The sequence below is a fragment of the Salminus brasiliensis genome, chromosome 19 (genome assembly GCF_030463535.1).
Source record: "Salminus brasiliensis chromosome 19, fSalBra1.hap2, whole genome shotgun sequence".
Taxonomy (NCBI): Eukaryota; Metazoa; Chordata; class Actinopteri; order Characiformes; family Bryconidae; genus Salminus; species Salminus brasiliensis.
This window is the reverse complement of record NC_132896.1, coordinates 16,758,630-16,778,186: the sequence shown is the minus strand read 5'-3', so window position 1 is coordinate 16,778,186 and position 19,557 is coordinate 16,758,630. Positions and strand designations below refer to the sequence as shown.

General features: G+C 39.9%; 1 protein-coding gene across 2 annotated transcripts in view; it reads left to right on the top strand.

Annotated features, from left to right (window-relative positions):
• Window positions 1-19,557, top strand: part of inppl1b (inositol polyphosphate phosphatase-like 1b) — a 26,038-nt gene extending 6,481 nt beyond the window's left edge. The window contains exons 3-27 of one of the 2 annotated variants that reach the window (XM_072664264.1): window positions 2,007-2,145; window positions 3,329-3,488; window positions 4,540-4,680; window positions 4,845-4,932; window positions 5,473-5,562; window positions 5,672-5,794; window positions 6,405-6,519; window positions 6,892-6,992; window positions 7,331-7,433; window positions 7,593-7,789; window positions 9,225-9,342; window positions 9,601-9,697; window positions 10,796-10,934; window positions 11,161-11,260; window positions 11,393-11,481; window positions 12,814-12,895; window positions 13,787-13,873; window positions 14,239-14,346; window positions 14,494-14,582; window positions 15,504-15,591; window positions 15,675-15,830; window positions 16,157-16,238; window positions 16,407-17,208; window positions 17,858-17,973; window positions 18,356-19,557. In XM_072664264.1, the coding sequence (XP_072520365.1) occupies window positions 2,007-2,145; window positions 3,329-3,488; window positions 4,540-4,680; window positions 4,845-4,932; window positions 5,473-5,562; window positions 5,672-5,794; window positions 6,405-6,519; window positions 6,892-6,992; window positions 7,331-7,433; window positions 7,593-7,789; window positions 9,225-9,342; window positions 9,601-9,697; window positions 10,796-10,934; window positions 11,161-11,260; window positions 11,393-11,481; window positions 12,814-12,895; window positions 13,787-13,873; window positions 14,239-14,346; window positions 14,494-14,582; window positions 15,504-15,591; window positions 15,675-15,830; window positions 16,157-16,238; window positions 16,407-17,208; window positions 17,858-17,973; window positions 18,356-18,449 (3,504 nt within the window). In that variant the 3' untranslated portion in view covers window positions 18,450-19,557. Of the gene's footprint in view, window positions 1-2,006; window positions 2,146-3,328; window positions 3,489-4,539; window positions 4,681-4,844; window positions 4,933-5,472; window positions 5,563-5,671; window positions 5,795-6,404; window positions 6,520-6,891; window positions 6,993-7,330; window positions 7,434-7,592; window positions 7,790-9,224; window positions 9,343-9,600; window positions 9,698-10,795; window positions 10,935-11,160; window positions 11,261-11,392; window positions 11,482-12,813; window positions 12,896-13,786; window positions 13,874-14,238; window positions 14,347-14,493; window positions 14,583-15,503; window positions 15,592-15,674; window positions 15,831-16,156; window positions 16,239-16,406; window positions 17,209-17,857; window positions 17,974-18,355 lie in introns of those variants that run through there. The other variant, XM_072664265.1, reaches the window with a different exon arrangement.

Genomic DNA, 19,557 nt, shown 5'->3' with positions numbered 1-19,557 from the left:
ACTTTCTGCCAAGAAAAAAATATTTGTTCAAGCCTGCTGGCAGTTGCAGGAAAATAGGCCCGATTCCATCATGCTGTAATGTAGTTACAGTAACATCTATTGCTCTCTATCAAACCCTTGCTTCTAGCTGCATCCCATCAGAGTGAAGAGAGGGGGAAGGGGGAAGGGGGGAGGGATTAACACTACCCACTCACCTTTTCTCTGAAGTTACTTCTGATTTCTAGGGGTTCTGTATTTTGGGACTTATTTTATTTTATAGATGGCTGGTCACAGGAGGTGCTTCAATTTGAGAACTTTTACTTTGACTACGTAAAGTTATTGCAAATAACACTAATACTGAATTGACTTTATGTACTGTAAGTACATGGGGCACTGGAGGCGTTGTTTGCAGGTAACCAATCCTGGGTTCCTTAACCCACCTGTGCCATAGCATGGCATACCCTGCATTTTGACCACGACTTTCTAAGAAATGTTCTTTTACTGTCCAAGTGTATATGTAAATAAAAGTACGTAACTAATGAAGTAAATTACTTATTCATACCGATATGTCCTCATATCATTTATGGACCTTATTGATGATTTAATGAATACATCATTACATACATACATAATGATATATCATTTAATTTCTTTATTTCTTATTTCAGTAATTCATGAATTATTGTAGATTCATTAGTCATTGCTTCATTGGCTTTTCTGATTGCTCTGATTGTGCTCTTGTTTTGCTGTGTGTTGTCGAACAGAGAAAGACGGGTTCCTCTTTTGAGTCTTGGTTCCTCTCAAGGTTTCTTCCTCTTGCTCCAGCTCTGAGAGAGTGGCTTAATCAGTAGGGGCTCAGATGTGGATTTTGGTAAAGCTGATTTGTGACACTGCCTGTTGAAATTTGTTGAAAGTGCTCTTGACCTGAAGGTTTATATAATGTGCTGCTGTGTACCAGAATGGCCTTTTTATTGTTCTCATTAAGAAAATTCTTTACATTCCTGAGAAGCTGTTGCTTTAGAACTGAACATTTTGAACATCTTCCAGTCATACCAACACAACTACTAGCTTTTTGGTCAGTGCCTTGAAAAAAATGAATGTTCAAAAAAGTCAGAACTGGATCTAATCATGATGTGTTTGTGTGCTTGTGTGAGGGGGAAATTCATCTCTGTTGTTTGACATCTAAGTGCGTTTTGTCATTATGAGTCATGACTGTGTATGTGTGTGTGTGTTTTCATGTGTGTAACGGCAGGATGTAGCAAAAAATAAATCAATGAAAATGGGCTCTAAAAATAGAGTCAATAAAAAGGCATGAGAATTTGAAATAAGAACAATAAACATTTGAGTTCATATAAAAAGACAAATAGAAATAACACATTTCTGCTAAGAACAGAGGAGATTGCAGGTGAATATAACACCTGCAAAGTGTTATATTATGAAATGCTTTGCTAAAAAAAAATAATTATTTGATTTATTCAACGTTTAACATTTTTGTTACTTTGGCTTCTCAACGATAAATGCCAGTCAGAAAGTGCTGCCCAGCTCTCTGCTTGTCTGTTTGCCTTGAGCAGAAGACGTAACACAAAGGACTGATGTTAAATAATAAATGTGATAAACAGTAGCAAAGTTAACCCCTTATTGCACAAAGGCTTATAACATACTAAGGTGTATTGCTGCGTAACTACATGATCTTCTCTACAAACTGGTGGGGCTATTCACTGGTAATAGAGGCTTGTACTAACACATGCAGCCTGCCAGCAGACCATAGGCTGTTTAAGAGGTTAAATAAAAAGGTCCCTTTGCATCACATTTTTATACAAATCTTGTAATATTTGTTTTACACTCCTATATTAACCACCATGGTGATGAATGATAAACCGTGACTGGGATAAACACTGTTTGGTTAAATTGATTGTTTGTTTTTATCAAGTCAACAAACTTATACTCATTTTTGATTTAACAGCTCCTTGTTTATCAGTTAATATTCATTATGTCCACTCCTCACACTTGCTGTTTTATTCTTTTAGACCACGCAGGGAGTGCAGGTGAACTGTTTCCGTTCGCTTGGGGATTTAGTTTTGGGATACCAGCAACCTCATAAAGGCCTCGTGACCCCACTACTTTATCCAGTAGGACGCGAGACAGAAACGGCTGATGAGAGCTCTGGTAAGACACACATACACACAGACACATGACTGCTTGCACATTCCATATAAAAGATTATTGGTTTTATATGGTAGATCTTCCATAACCACACTGCTCAGTGAATCAGAGTGTTTTGGATCTACTAAAACTACAGACTTTTTCTCTCTCCTATGCTTCTAAATGCTGGGAATCTTTCTTATTTTGAAGAAATCTTCATTAAATCGTCACTGAATTACAAATTATTATCAGAATGACTACTAATAATTTGTTCCTTTTTTCAGGAAATAAATCCTTGGATTGCTACGAACCAACTTCCAGCTGGTTTGTAACAATTGAAGTAAATTAAGCTCTAAAAATGATGCAAGCAGTTTGAACATCCAAACGATTTTGATTACTTACAAATCTTTTATCTGTATAAAAGCATTGCTGGAACACTGGACTGTGTTGCTGCACTCTCTACAGCATTATTTAGAGAACGTCTAAGAGCACATCTGGATTGCTGTCAGAATGACTAGAAAAAGGCCATTAACAAGGGCAATGAACATAGAAATACCATTATAACTGATAAGTGATAATAATCCTTCAGAGGTATTACAGATAAATCCAGGTTGTTGTAAGTACAGGTTTCTACACCTTTAAGCTGCTCTCGGAAAAGAGAGAAAAGAGATCTGGTACAGAAAGAGGTGTGACACACTTAAATCCTCAGCAGCTTCAGAAGACCAGTTTCTGAGAGTCAGCAGCTTGTGTGATAGACGACTTAACATTTGAAACATAGCTCAGCTTAACATTGGGCCAAGTCTCAGCTGTGAAGAGAAGAGGCTGCAGGTTTGAAAGGGTCAGGTGACAGTAAGAAAGTCATTGCTAAGAAGGCTAAATCAGAAAACCAGGCCATGCCGCACTACCAGCGGACTACTGAACAAATGGGCGGTTCTGCGACTTTCTAATAGCTAGTATATGTGTTGTGATGCCAAAAACACCTTTAAATAAAGTAGACTGCTGCCTACAGACAGCCTCTGGGATTTCCAAAAAGAAACGTTTCCTAATCATATTTCAACGCTCTAGAAAGCTTCTTTATGTTTGCAATGTTTGTAAAGAGCAGAATCGAAGCCCTTGCTTGTTTGGCTCACGGCTTGTTGGAGTAGATGCGTTTGGTAAAAAGATTTACAAATCTGTCATTGTGGCTTTTATAATGTGTACCTTGCAGATGGAGATGATGAGAAGGCGGCTCAGGGGTCAGTGCGGAGCCCCATGCCTGTCTCTCCTCCTGCGGCTTCAGCGCCCTCTGCAGGCCAGTCTCCTTCTTCATCCCAAACTGCAGCTCCTCAGTTACTGCTGCAGAGACTGCAGGACATCACCACACCCAGGTGACACTTAGTTTAAAGTAGTAAGTCAAGTCCAACTTGTGTTTTGTGTTTGGATCCACTTCACACCCATTCAGACACACTAGAATTCTGGAATTCTAGAATTTTAGTGAAGTACAGAACAAGTCAGCCAAGCTGAGAGTTTAACTTTGTTTGGCTGATTTCTAAAAGTAATGTTGTTTTAATTAAGGGTTCAATGGCATGTACACACATCTTGTATAACCCACAGTAGAAAAGCTTTGCCAGTGGAATAGGACACTGCAGCAGCTGCATGTTAGTGTAAGTTTACCATTCCCAAAGGGAAATAGTAGCATTGGGCTGTGGAACAGTGGAACTGCAGTCAAGTCTTAATAACAATGTTTCAACAGTCAAACATCTTATTTATGCCCTTCATATTTTTTTTTTAGTGTATATTCAAGCTTAGTCAGTTGTTCACTGATGAAATCTTATGAGACGTAGCATGAAACCAAAAATTGCGGCTATGTACAGTGAAATGTGTCCTCGGCATTTGACCCATCTGTGGTAGTGAACACACACACACACCAGTGAACTAGGGTCAGTAAGCACACACACCTCCAGCGGTGGGCAGCCAACTCCAGTGCCCGGGGAGCAGAGATGGTGAAAGACCTTGCTCAAGGGGCCAACAGTGGCAGCTTGCTGAGCCCGGGTATCGAACCTAGAACCCTTTCACCAATAGCCCCGAGCTATAATCGCTGAGGTACCACTGAGCCTCAGTGAAGTGAAATTCTTTATGCCAGATTCATGAATTAACAAGGCATGGTTGAGTATTTTTAGCTGTAGAAAACAATTGTTGGAAATAAGATGGTAATTTTGTAATATTTAATTGTGAAATTTTGTATTGCCTTTCAAGATAAAAAAGTAGCTACTAATCTTATAAAAAGACTCAAATAATACCCTGAAAATTGTTTTGTGTGTGGTTGCAGTGAGATGCAGTCCACAAGTTGGACATTCATATCATTCAAATAAAAAAAGCAATACTGTTGACTTTATCTGGTGAGTGACTGAATGTGGTGTGGTAACTTTTTTTCAACAGTGTGGCCTCTGAAATGGTAGCACTGCTGAGTGAGTACTTGCATGGTGATGTAACTCTGGATCTGGAGAGTTTGAGGAAAGGAGGTTCAGGGCTGCACTTCCTCCAGCGACTCCTCTCCACCACCTGCCATAGGCTGCACAGGTACCACATCACTGCCTGCATCACCAAATGACATGTTAAAATGCCAGTTTCCCAATAACCCACTGAGCTCTCACCTTTAATGCAGTTACCTGTAGCTGTAAAGGTGCTGATGTTTATTCACTTGTATTAAAGAAAATATGGATTTTTGATTTTGCCTCCGGCAGTGAGATTGATCAGACCATGTCCAGTCTGGAGACTCTGGCTAAAGTGTTTGACCATCCCAGTTGCCCCTTGACCTGCCCTAAAATCCAGGTAAAAATGACCACTTATATTACTTAATATAATATAAGAAATATTGGGACTTAAAATGAGGGCTCCACTGTGGTAAATGCAAAATTGCGCCATCTAGTGATTTACATAGGTATTAAATTCTCATTCCAGTCTAAGGCAGGTTTGCCTCCTGGCGACCACACACTATGCACATTTTTGTGCATTCCCTCATCTAGCACACCCGATTCAACTCATTAGTGAATTAACTAGTTAACTAGCCTCTCGTGTGCTTGATGAGGTGAGCCAGAGTATGAAAAACACAAAAACATGCAGAGCATATGAGGTCTCCAGGACTAAGAAAGCCCCTGGTACAAAGGTACATTCATTAATGAGAGTTTAGGACTCTTGGGACTACTCCTGTCATGCACATTTCAGTGTTTTCCCAGCTCTAGCATCCCCATATCTACATAGGAAGGGCTACTTAATGAGATTTGTTGGAGAAGTTTAGATTAGTATAGCAGTAGCTCTAGTTTAGACCTGTGTGCATTCAACAAACTTGCTGTCTTGTCTTCTGTTCTGTAGAATTTGGGAAAGGGTCCTGAGGATAACTTGGATACTCTGCTCCACAAGATAACTGCCCTGTGTAACTTGCTGTCTTCTCTGGAGAAGAGGGTACAACAAAAAGACAGATCAGTCATGCTGTGTTTCTGAATGTCCTCGTAACCTACGTTTTCCATCTCCAGTTTTTGTCTTTTTGTCATATTTGTCGTTTCTTTTATAGGTTCTTAAGGCCCTTCAAGAGGCTGTGGCCAATCACAATCTATCTGTGCAGCCAGTACCTGCACCTGAGCCAGCATCACCTGTAAAACACCACACCAAACCCATCCCTGTACACAGCTTTCAGGCAAGATATCCCTCCTTATCCACTAGCCTAACTATGAAGGATATACCTTGTGTTATTCATGGGAATTCTTATAGATTCTGATATCTAGCTAATTTGTAAAAAACATGACTCTGGCCCTGTTCACACCTAACTTTAACATGTATCATGGGTGATCCGAGTGGCCAGCACAAAGTACAGGTGTGAACAACGTTCAGAGATGGTCAGAGACACATATGACCACATTGTTCTCGTGGACATCAACCGTGTGACTACCCCAGCCAGAAAATACATAACAGTGAGACCACACTACCCACCCTTTGCACAAGTTAGCGGACCATGCGACAATAACAAACTGATAATGGATGGAGATGATACTTGTGGCTGGTGCCATAGTGAAACTAGGTTCCTCATCTCATCAATTAATTATTAATGTTGGCCATGCTCCTCCTCCAGCAAAAATCTAATCATATGGGTTTACTGGAGACACAATGAAAATGCCAGGTGTGAATGGCTGTGCGTTTTTGGCAGTCATTTGAGGTCTGTTCACCCGAGCCGCATGTTAATGCTACCAACATACTCAAAACAGTGAGTCTCTGAGACACTGTCTCTGTCTAATTTTGCACATGTTCAGGTGAAGGTGGTCAGGTACGGCAGGCAGACAGTGTCTGTAGACGTGGACAATGGGGTGCTCCTCTTTGACAAGACAATCGGTGCTTTCGGAATAGAGACTGTCTCACACGACAGGAGTAAGTTTATCTTGTGCCATTTTTTTAGGCTGTATGTTACGGCCCAGTCTCATACAGAACCTGTTCCCTAATCCCTATTCTGGTCAGGTCTGGTCCTCGAGGGCTGTAGTACAGCACAGTGTGATGATTTACCTGTTCAACCTCTTAACGCAGCAAAAGTAACTACAGAAACTTCTGTACAAACTCATGGGGCTATTGTTTGGTAGTAGAAGTTTGTAATAATGCTTTCTTTGTTTAAGGGGTTAGGCAGATAATCTTATCAGGTTTCAGATGTGTGTGTTTGAGCAGGTAAATTTTCAAATTGTGCTGGATTAAGTCCATCGAGGACTGAAGCTGCTCTGCTATCTAACATAATATGTTTTTTGATGCTAGTTTTGCAGCTGGTGAAGTTTCAGAGCAGCCCGGCCAAGCTGAGGATGGTAGTTGATAATCACCACAACCCTCCACGAGAACTGCTGTTTGAGAGTTTAAAGGTTAGCCAATAAATTAAGAAAGATTAATCAGTTATAAACGCAAAAAAATGAAACCCACTAGCAACAATGATTTATAGTGATGTTATTTTGAGTAATATTTAATATTCAGTTTTAATTTTTTAGTAGAAAATGTTTTTAGTAGCAAAGTAATCAAAGTGGCATTTACAATATGTTTGCTCACCAGCAATTAAAGGTGAAGCTGTCTTATAAAAAAATAATTCAACCTTTAAAAAAAGACTACACTGTTATAATTTAATATCAATATCATGCCAGTTTTCAGGGATTCAAAAAGCAGTCCAATCATACAGAAAATGCAACTATGTGATCGTCTCCTTTAGAAAAGAGAGGCCTTCTGCCAGCTGCTGAAGCTGATGAAGACAACCCATTCCCAACAAAGCGAGCCGGACATCATTTCTGTGTTTGTGGGCACATGGAACATGGGTAGGCCTGTCTTCTCGATTGAAGTATATGTCAAACACTTCATAAAGCAGACTGTAAAGACTGCAAAATAAAAGCATATTGTGTTTATATCTTCAGTTCTGTGTCTGACTGTAAAGAGAATGTTGATAATCTTGTTGGTGTGGTTTTGTATTTTTCTAGGTGGATCTCCGCCACCCCGTAATCTGCAGACCTGGGTGACCTGTTGTGGTCTGGGACTGACCCCTGATGAGTCCATTTCCTCACTGCCTCATGACATCTACGCACTCGGGACTCAAGACAATTCACAGGGAGAGAGAGAGTGGGTGGAGCATATCCGAGCCACGCTCAAGAGCGCTTCTCAGGTCGACTTCAAGCAGGTGAGAGCCTCCTGGAATGTGAAGATCTGTGTTACATCTAAAAGCTGAAACTATGCCAAGCAGTGCTATTTGTGGCATTGAAAGAAAGTGATTCGTTATCTCTCGCTGTATAAACTGCTGAAAGTGTTTATTATTTTGTTTCCGTACAAAAATCCTGTAAAATGCATTTTTAAGAATCCTAGCAGCCTGAGCACCTTGATGCGTCCCGGCAGCAAAGCACTGCCCGCATCAACTGTATTACTGCCCCAGCTGGAAAATACATAACAGTGAGACCACACTGTCCACTGTCTGCACAAGTTAGCTGAGCATGCTAAAGTGACAAACTAACTAATGGATAAAGATGATACCTGTGGCTGGTGCTCAAGCAAAACTAGAGGCCTCATCTCGACTGATTAATTATCAGTGTACGTAATGCCCTTCCTCCACCTAAACTACTGAAAATGTTACATAATGTTAATATATACATATTTATAATATATATATACACATATTTTCTCTTAACAGTGGATTAAGCATAATAATAAACAAATGGAGAAATGGAGTAAAAAAATATTTTCTTGTTTTGAGTACCATGATTATACTTATTTATGGTTATAGAACTGCAGATATAGGAACATAGGTTTGGTTGCTGACTTTAGCAACTTCAGCTATTAAATGGATTAGTTCAGTTCCACCAGCTGCTCGCCTAAATTTATTAATTAAAGGATGGGTAAGATAAACTCAAGGGGTTTAACAAAAAATATTGCATTAATATTGCAGTTAATGCCACTGTTACATAGTCCCTCCTGGTAACTAGACAAACTAACATAATTATAAATAAAGGGGAGTATTTTAACTATCTGGATGCAAAACATTTGTCAGTGACTGCCTAAAGTCTGGACCCTATGGATGCCACAAAAAGCCTTTCTCACATGAGATGCCAGGTACTTACAGTAGCTGCCATCAATAACTTGTTGTTTATGGGTATTTCTGCCTTTGTTTTCAGGAAGTGAGAAGCATGCTCAGTTGGGTTGTGGTCAGGTGTTTGACTCCATTAAAAACATTTATTTATATTAAGAAGCTATTGAGTTACTTATGCTGTATGTTTTGGGTTATTATTCATCTCTACTGCGAAGCTCCAATACAATCAGTTTTGCAGCAAAATGAACAAAATTTATTTATTATTTTTTTCTGCTACTTCTATCAACATCATTAACCCTTTAACGCAGAAAGGCTTATTAAACAATAAGGTGTAATATTCAGTAGCAGGGAATTCTATAGAAACTGGTGGAGCTATTCTTTGGTAATAGAAGTTGGCACAGGCTGTTTAAAGGGGTTTAAAGGGGTTAATTCAAATTGCTGAGGTGGTGTACAGAGCAAAAATGATCCACTAACAGACTTGACTGTATTTTAAACTGCTTCCTCTGAGCCTGTGCTGTGTGTGAACGTCCTGCAGGTGGCATTGCAGTGTCTTTGGAACATCAGATTGGCTGTCTTCGTGAGGCCTGAGCATGAGGGACGCATCAGCCAAGTAAACACAGCCAGTGTAAAGACGGGACTGGGGAACACACTCGGTACAGTCATTACTAACAAAGTCTCAAATACATTAGGCTTCTCCCTCTCTCTCTCTCTCTTCCTCTCTCTCTCTCTCTCTCTCTCTCTCTCTTTTGCTCTTGCCCCCTCTCTCTCTCTTTGTCTCTCTCCCTCTCCCCTTTTCTTCAGTTCCTCTCCTCAGCCTTATGGCCAGCAGCCAAATATGCCAAGAGAGAAGAAACAGACCATTCAACTGAAGTTTATAGAAGCAGTACAGTGTTTTGTCTGAATGCTTGCAGGAAACAAAGGGGCTGTGGGCATCTCCTTCCTTTTTAATGGCACGTCCATGGGCTTTGTGAACTGTCACCTGACATCCGGCAGTGAGAAGGCACTCCGGTATTCACCCACACCCACATCCATGCACTCTTCCCATATCAGACAACATCCGGTGCCATTTTTAATCGACTTCCTTTCCTGCTTATTCAACAATCCTAGAATGTACACTAATGCTTCAGGCACTCAAACTTCAGTCTTGAAGGCAGAGACACAGAAAAGTGGTTGGGGTTAGAGCTGCTGAAAACAAATCCATGTTTTCCTAAAATAGTAATCTTCATAGAAGAATGCAAAAGTTCCCATTAATAAAAAATCAGTGTAACTGGAGTTCATACAGTTGGGCATTTCTGTTGGCCTGTTCAAAATGAAATTTCCATACAGTGTAAAGGACGGTTGCTGTGTTCTTTTTGAGAAAGAAAAGTCATAAAGCTACATATACATGTGATCTTTTTTGTTTTTTGTTTATTTAAAGATTCAGAGTGGTGTAATATGAAATGCTCTGTTCTGGAGGCCTTAATTTTTGATCATGGTGGTGATTAGTGAATGGCTCTAAAAGCTACATCACACAGCTTTATTACATGAAATGGACACAAATACACTACATTGTTTTACATGATTTTTTTCGGTATATATTTTAGAAATTTTAGCTAGTTTTGGAAAGAATTTCTAAAATAGATTTTTGGATTCACTACTACTTTACCATTATCAATATTGCACATAAAACAAGTGTTTTCACTGTTGATTTTGGATAGTCATGAAATGAAATTACGCTCATTGTAAAGAAATCAGAGTTGTATGCGTCTCTACAATGAACCTTTTCATATCAAACCACAATGAGAAATTCCCCTTTATCTGTAAAGTTTGGATCATTTACAGCAAACTGACTAGAGCACCCTCAGCGCCCCCACGTTAAACATAATGCCATAGTTCTTTTTTTCAGGTCTGAGTTTTTCCCAGTTTGCGCCTCTACACATCTTGATAATTTGTTATCTAGATGATAATTTGATAATTTGTTATCGAGTTGAATCAGGTCTGATAGAGCTATCCTCAGGACTGGAGTTTGAGCCTTTGTGGTGTTACATTGTTAGGCATGTAAGCAGCATGAATACAGTGTGGGTATTTCCAAGAACCATTGTTGATTTATTTTTTTGATACATTTAGGAGGAACCAGAACTTCCAAGATATCCTCAGACTGCTGTCCCTGGGGGACCGGCAGCTTGGTGCTGTAGACATCAGTCTTCGCTTCACACATCTCTTCTGGTGTGGGGACCTCAATTACCGCCTGGACCTTGATGTTCAGGTCACACAGTTGTCCTAAGTTACTTCTACTGCTTCTAAGCTACTTTTTCAGTTTGGCTCTTCTTGCCATTGGTGCTTATGTCCTTGCAGTCCAGTTTAATGTAATTATTTATGCTGTTAACGGCAGTATCTCCTGAACTTTAGCACAGACCTTGTGTTGCTCTGTGAGATGCCATTTATTGTTCTCAGTTTCTGAACTCAAATCTTTCCCCTTCTTTCTCCTGCAGGACATTCTAAAGCATGTGTCAAAGCGGGAGTTTGACGAGCTCATGTGTGCAGACCAGCTGACCAGAGAGCGACATAAAAGAAAGGCCTTCTTTAGCTTCAGTATGGTTCTCTTTTAATCTCAATATCAGAAAACACCACACTAAAATTGATAGAAAGTTTCACAGTTCTGATAGCAAATCTGATGTTTGTGTTCAGTGTTTCCAATTCATATTGGCTCTTTCCCGTTCTCAGAGGAGGAGAAGATCACATTTCCACCCACCTACCGGTATGAGCGTGGCTCCAGAGACTGCTACCTATGGCAGAAATACAAGACCAGTGGGGTAGAACTTTCCTCATTTCAGTTACCCTTAGTCTGTTAGACTACTCAGTCTTGATTTACTTGCTCCAATTCTTGCATCTAAATTCACTAATTCTATATATATCTGCCACGCAAAACCTTGTACTTCCAAAATGACAACTGTACAGAAGTACATAGAACTTCAATGGAAGTCAACACAGACTATTTCTATTGGTCAGTTCATCCTCAAATGTTGACACAATGTAAAATAAAGCTGCCAGATTATCATTATGCAAAAAAAAAAGAAAAATGTAAAGAAAATGGAATTGGTTTGAATGATAGAGACAATGTAGTATGTTGAATTATGTATATGGTATGAAATCTTTGCAAGTGAAATTTTAATCTTAAATCTAGTCTAAATGTCTAATATTTGTATATATTTGTATTTGGGAGTGTCTTAGTCTAAGAATAGTGTAATAATAACATGCATTTTAAAGAAATTATAATATTGGTGGCTTGTTTTGAGTACCTGTATCTACTGAAAGTGTCTTATTCCATTGGCAGACAAGTTTTCTTGTTTCAAGCATTATTTGCTAATGAAAACAAAATGATCTGCATCCGCAAGTCTTCAGTTGTGACATAATTTTTAGCAAGATAAAATATTTGTTGACATGTTGGTCATTTTACTAGTGTGACTTCATAGTAATGTGTTTAATACATTAAGCTTTTATGTTTGACCATTAGTCCCTGGTGGTGGCTGAACATACTGTATACAGCTCTTCATGGTTCCAGATATAGCATATGTTTTCCTCATAAACCACTTACACTGTAGCCAGACATTAACCACCAGTCTGGAGAGCTGTATGTCATGTAAGTAGTGCTGTGCAGGTGTTTTGAACTGCTGGCCACACAGTGTTAGCAATACTAATTATCAGTGCCTGAAGCTCAAAAATAGGAACATATTCAATCCAGGGTTGAGCCACAGTCCTGTTAGGTCAGATGTCATGACTTCTAAAATTGGATTGAGTAATGCCTGTGTGCTTAAATAAGGGGAGCAGATGCTGCAGTCTTTAAGGCATAAAGAATGTCTGATGTTTCAGGTCAGTGAAAGGGAATATAATTTTCTTTAGGATAAGAGCCAAATGCATACAAGCTAATGCCCAAGTGTTCTCACATATTATTATTATATGCCAAAACATTATGGATATGGTCTGATATCTCATCAAGTGGAATCGTCTTCAATGGCGTGAGAACATAATATTATTATTCAAATCATTTATAGACATTTCTGGTGTGTAACTAATAACTGACAGTTTCTTATTCCATTGGCAGAAAAAGTTATATCAATTGATCTGCTTCTCCTGTCTGTTCTCAGGTGCGAGTGAATGGGCCTTCATGGTGTGACCGTGTTTTGTGGAAATCATACCCAGAAACGTACATCACTTGTACTTCGTATGGTATGATAAACACTAGTTTGTGTGAGCTTTAGTTATGGCAATTATTGACAAGCTACACTTGGTGTTTTTGTTAAAAAAGTTCACAGAACCACACATAAACACTGAAACATATGAACCAGGGACTTGTTTTAAAACGTGCCAAATAGAAAATGTTGCCAATTTAAATATATTTTTGCAATTTGATTAACTGTACATTTCTGTAAAATTTTCCTGAATAATTTGTTGGAATGTAAGTCATTCATGGTGTTTAATGGTGGGTGGTAAAATGCTTCACTGTTGAAAACCTACGGACTCTTTGCTATTGTGGTGACAGGAACCAGGGGTCACACTGTGTGCAATGGAAAAAAGCCATTTATTTACTATCCAGCAGTAAATGTACACATCTTTTCTGAATGTCATATGAAATGTCTGTATAGATACTGTATATCTATACAGTCAGTTTCCATCTACCTCTCCACCATTATTTATAAGCACATTTTAGGCAAAAATAACTTTAGAACATAATGTCAGAGGCATCAACTCAAGCTATCAGCCTCTGAGAAATAACACAAATGGTCATAGGATGGCTACCAGGCTGAAAACCATTCAGTCCGTTTGTGTTTACATATGGGGAGAAGAAGCATTGGGCTGTTAGTTCAGTGGCATTCCAGAATGAATAACATAAAGACTACAAAGGTTTTCTTAGAATATGTTTGCAGAGGCCGCTGGCCTGTGGTCCACCATCAAAGTCATATCCTGTCTGTTTTGCAGTTCTAAAAATGAACAAGTCTACACAATTTGTCCTCCTCAGCAATGTCACTCATAGTGCATATAGTGTGTGTAAGGTTCAGCTGTCTGTTGTATTTCTTTGGTGTTGTGTTCTATGGTGATCAGTCTAGTCATTTATCTTAGGCTGCACTGATGACATCTTCACCAGTGACCATTCTCCTGTTTTTGCGACATTTCAAGTCGGTGTGACTGCACAGTTCCCCAGGCAAGGTTTGTGAACGGCATCAAACTAATACTGTTGGTTTCTCCTTCAGTTTGAGCCTCTTGTACATTCTTCTTTCCCCGTTCCTCATTTTGCAATAACTGGGGTTATCAGGAGTTGGCTGACCATGCAGTTCTCTGAAGGACATTTCCTTTACAGCATCTTAGTTCTCCATAATGTGTAATTGATGCTTTCTGTACAATCACAGCTAAGAAGTATTTTGCTGCCACACTATGTAATCTCTGTAACCTTCACAACCTCTGCAACATGCTATAGGGCAATGCTCTGGAAAAGACAGCTGCCTTGACAACATTTGTGATGGTTTTACAACTATTTTGCTAAACAAATGCACCCGTCTCTGTCTTGCAACTAGATTCATGTTCGGACCGGGCTTGGATTGAACTGGAGACTGTTGAGGCCATAGTAAAGACTGCCAGCAAAGCCAAGTTTTTCATTGAGTTCCACTCTCGCTGTCTAGGAGGTGCCTTTTGTTCACCATTTTCCATCAGCTTAGCAGGCTTTCGAAAGTCTGTATGTCTGGCGTGTTTCTGTTACATTTTCAACGGGTCATAAGATACATGTAGGAGTTCCTTGTTTTCTTTTCTGTTTTTGCCCTCTTCCTGTGTAGAGCCACGCCGTTCCACGGAGAATGACTCGCAGAGCTGTGAGGTGCCAGGGTTCCTCAAACTGGGCTGGTCTTCAAAACAGCTTCCCAAGGTTCAGTCATTATATATACATTAGCTTGCCTGTTTGTTAGGAGGCATTAAAGTAAAGTGATAAGATTGGCTGTACAACTAGAAATTGTTGAAGATATACAACGATGTTGTTGTAACTAATCTCAGAATCATAAAACAGTAGTTTTAATGTAAAAAAAGCCAGATTTGGTTGGGGAGTGGTAATGAAGTCCAGTTTGTGAAGTCACTGTGGTGGTGGCCAGTGTGGTGTGGCCACTCTACCGCTGTGGTATTTTTACATATATCCTTGATAAAAGCTACTCAAAATCAATATGTTAATGAGCTATTGTATAAAAATGACCAAAGCTCAGAGACTGTATTGGGTGCCACAATGACAATAATGAAGTACTATTAATCATAGTAATCATAGTAATAATATCCAGCCGTTGTTAAATATGGTTGCAAGAAAAACAAGGTAAAAGATAAAGCGTTTATATGTACAGAGAGTCCCAAAGCTTGACACAAACTGGATGATGTATTATTTATACCTGAATATAGGATGAATTAATACTTACTTTAAAACATGACAAAGCAGAAACTTTGATCACTTCAGTCCTTTTTTAATGCTTTTTTGAATGAATTTTAATTATTTGTGCAATATGCCATCAGCACAAATGATTGTTATGAATGAGGAAGAAGAGCAGTGATACCACACAAAATGCTGAACATGCTAGTAAACATGCTGTTAATGAGTGAGCAAATGCTGATGTTGATTTAAGAATATTGCCTTATATTGAGTTTGGGCCATTTCATCTATTTATGAAATCTTCACATAATACAAAGTGTAGCTGACATTTACAAACAAAGCTTGAAAACAGTAAAAAATTATCTGATACTGGCTCAGCCTGTGTGGCCTTGGGAAAAACAACTCTTGATTTTTCTCTCCCTGTTTCTCTTTCTACAGCTTCATCCCCTTGTATCAGATATGGAGTATCTTCGAGACCAGCACTTGCTGCTTTCTGTGAAGTCATGTGATGGCTTCGAGTCATATGGTGTGTACCAGCATTGTTAGAAATGTACTTATGACAGTGACAGTGTTTTTGTTTGTGGTTTTGAGGCACTTGTGTTGTTCCAGGTGAATGCTGTGTGGCTCTGCAGTCAGTAATAACCAGTTCCTTGGAGTCATTTGAGACATATCTGACCCATAGAGGTGAAGAGATGGGCTCTATCCGAGGCCAAATTAAGGTCTATGTGCCACCGAACAGGCGCCGGACCCGGGAGCGAGTCTATGGTGAGTCAGCTTCTTGTCCTTTCTGCTCTTCAATCAGTTTTTTAGTGCTCTATCGCTTCCTTATATTCAACCTGCTCACTGGGCGCCCACCATGGCTCTTCCCCTTTTGCTTCCTCTGTCGTTTCTGCTCTGCTTTTTCTTTTATCTGTTATGGCTTCCTCTTTTGGCTCCTTGCTAACAGACCTTGTCCAGATGCATCCTGAGGCCTTTAGGACGCTGAGCGTGAGTGTGCCACTCTCTCTGTATGCCTCAGGCTTTTACCCTAGACAGCTGGGTTATTTATACAGCCCCTTGGCATGAACTGTGTGTTTATTTGCCTGTTACAGAGTGGTTCTGCATTGAAAAGGATGATAAGGGATCAGTTAGGGGCCCTTGGTCACCTTCACCCATTCGTGCACCTCTCAGTCAGTGAGTAGCTTGCTTTGCTGTTGATAGAACATGCATAGGAAGTGAAACTGTTAAATCCTTCATGTATGAGTAGGTGTTCTGGGCATTCACATAGTCTTTTTCCAATCATAGCACTTTCCGCAACTGACTTTTGACTTTTTACAGTTCTGCTTTCTGGCTCTATTGCAGAGGTCCATCAGCTACTCGTAGTGTGGCTCCTAACAGCTACACTAACCCAGCCTACTTCATGTTTGAGGGTGTTCCCATATTGAGAAAAGTAGAGGACGTCTCCTTGCCCAAGGAGCCCTGCGCTTGGATCAGGGACTCAGCGATTCAGCTTCCTAAAGTCACAGGTGGACACAGCCATGACCGGAGAGCTGCCCGGAGGTGTGACTTCACAGAAATAGAGATTCCTGGCTCTCTGCCACCTTACACACCACCTTCTGACCGGCCAACCCAACTGACACCTCAACCGACTTCGTCCTACCAACTTTTCCCTGGACCGAACCTATCAAACCCTGCCCAAAACCAAAAGAACAGCATGTCAAATCCTTCTTTCCAGTCACAAATTCAAAGGCCTAGTGTAACTCAGGAGTCCATATTACCTGTCAAGAAATTAGGGATTACTCACATGAACCATTCAGTCTTTGCACGTGATGTGCAAAGGCCACACAAGGAGATGGTTAAGAAAGAGTTTTCCAGGTTGCACCAGGAGCGGCCAGTGCCTGTACGCAATGGACCAAAACTGTACCCGTACGTGTCCACAAGGGTCCCTCATTGCGAGGCATCCGCTCCATGGATTGTGGAACAACCACCTGCAGCATCAGGGGATAACTCACTTACTGCTCTACAGATAGCCAAATCATTGAGTGAGGTGGACTTTCTGCCAACAGATAAGAAGTACCCCTCAAGCTACAGGTCTGTCCAGCCAAGGCATTATGGCTATGATTATGCCTTAGCATCCGAGGCGAGTTACTGCTGGGAAAAAGAGGTACTGTATAAACATTATGGATCATACAGTGTTGTAGTTAGTTTAGTTAGTTATCTAATCACACAGTGTTGTGCAATATTGTGAAAAAGTCAGAGAGCAGCCTTAATTTATTTAATTTCAAGTCAAACTGGCCATTAAGTAAGTTTTTCAGGAGATATTTCAAGAAGATTGACATGTGATAATCCACTTGCATTAGGAATTTGAAAATGAGTGAAAACAGGAGCTTCCAAAAGAAAGTTAAACAACTGGGATACTGGGAAAATGTAACTCCCTGGAAGCAAATGCTGAAGCTGCTGGTGTTTTTAGAACGATGGACTGAACACCCTAAACACAGTCCAGACCTTAACATCATTAAATGTGTTTGGGATTACTTGGATGGGAGGAAGCAGAAAATGCTCCAACTTCTAAGACTGAAAGATTTGTTGAGGCTTTTGTGCCATTTTCTGGCGAATGTATGTTTTCTGCTTCTTACCTAGTGCAGAAAACTGAAGAATGTCTACATAATAGACATTTTGTAAAAGAATTAGGCAAAACAATGGCTTTGACTTTTACTCAGTACTGTATTTACTGACCTACCTACCTATTTGTTACATACATTTTTCTGTAGTCTTACAATGTTGCTTTATTGCTGAAATGTTGGTGTGCACAGGTGTCAGTTCTACGTGGTGCTCCAGAGACAGTGCGAGAACTGCTGAGTACTTTGGGGCTGCAGTGCTACACTCATGGCCTTAGTCTCAATGGCTGGGATGACCTGGATTACTTCAGGTGAGCAAATTGCTCTGGGCATTCAGACTGGGTTTTGCTCCGGGAAGCCATTGCAAAGCAGTTTCAGTACCTGATCCAATTTATCACCCAATTATCTAACCCAGTATGAGCTGTATACGATGTACTGGCGCAGGGAATTGTGCAGGATAGCGGTTTCCCAAAAGTAGAGCAGAGAATCATAGAATTAGAGCTGGTTTGCCAGACCCAAAATAAGACTAAGATTAGAACAAATTATATTTCTAATGATGAAAAGCGTTTGACATAGAACTTTAGTCCACAATTAGGCTTTATCCTGGAGCACAATGTGAGCATTTGCTCATAGCTCTTTACTATTGATATAATTGTTAACCATTGATGTGTCTGAAATGTTGCTTCTCTATAGTGGAATTACTGAGGAGGACCTGCGTGCTTCTGGAGTTACAAACCCATCTCACCGTAGGAGAATCCTGGAGAATTTGCCAAAGATCTGGGACTAAACATGAGACAGTGATGGCTACAGGTGCACCTTTGGGTGCACCTACTAATGAATATGTTGCTGTTTTTTATTATTTTCCACATTTTAAATTTACAGGGAAGACATAAAAACAATGAAATAACATATACTATTAATCTGTCTGACTTTTTGGGCTAGTAGTTCCCCTTTACACTGATGCAACTTTGAACACTTTTACCATTCCCTCTAGCAGCATCACGGTGAGATACCAGGGATGATTTTTCAACTGAATTTTCCGAAACAAACATGCTGCTAGCAGAAACTACTCGTTGAAGCCTCCAGGTCACATTTCTAATTATGAAAAACAAGATTAAGATTAAGATGATGAAAAACAGACATTCTCAAACAGGTGTGTCCAAACTTTTGGCTGATTTTACACAACAAATTGAGTTTGCCCTATTCCCTGTCTTTTCTCTAAAATGTCAGTTATGATAATGTTCTCTGCTCAGACCAGATTTGCCTCACTTGCATGAGAGTAGTAAATGTGGTCTTTATAACACCACATATGTTTCCCATGTTATCCCTCGTCAACTGGAACAACAGCTTTTGGTGAACATTGAATTGTTTATTGTGAGGAATAACTCAGTTGAACTCCCAGTAACTGGAACATAGACATGAACAGTTCATATGTGCTACGGAAGCCCATGTCACATGTGTACAAGAACTATAAAATCCCAGTTCTCCTCCTGAGTTTTACTATATTTACTGGTTAAAGATGTCATCCTTTGTCATGCACACACTCTGTTCTTTACCTTTTATAAACCTGTTCTGTGAGTCAACTGTTTGCATAAAAAACATATCTGTGGCTCCTCTTTAAGAGGGATGCCATGTTTGCACTTGTTCCTGTTTAACATTTGTGCCAGTGGGACGATGGCCCTATCAGCTTATTAAACCATGAGTGTCCATTGAACAAACATAATTATGTCCAGTTCGCCCGATTTCAAACAGTGTGAACAAGCTATGGATATAGTATTAAAGTACTTGTAAAAATGCACAATAAAGTAAGCACTGTACATATTTTCCAACAGGTTGAGGGTGTATCTGGGAATGATATGTGCCATTGGGATTAAATGGCAGACTGTAAAGTGCCA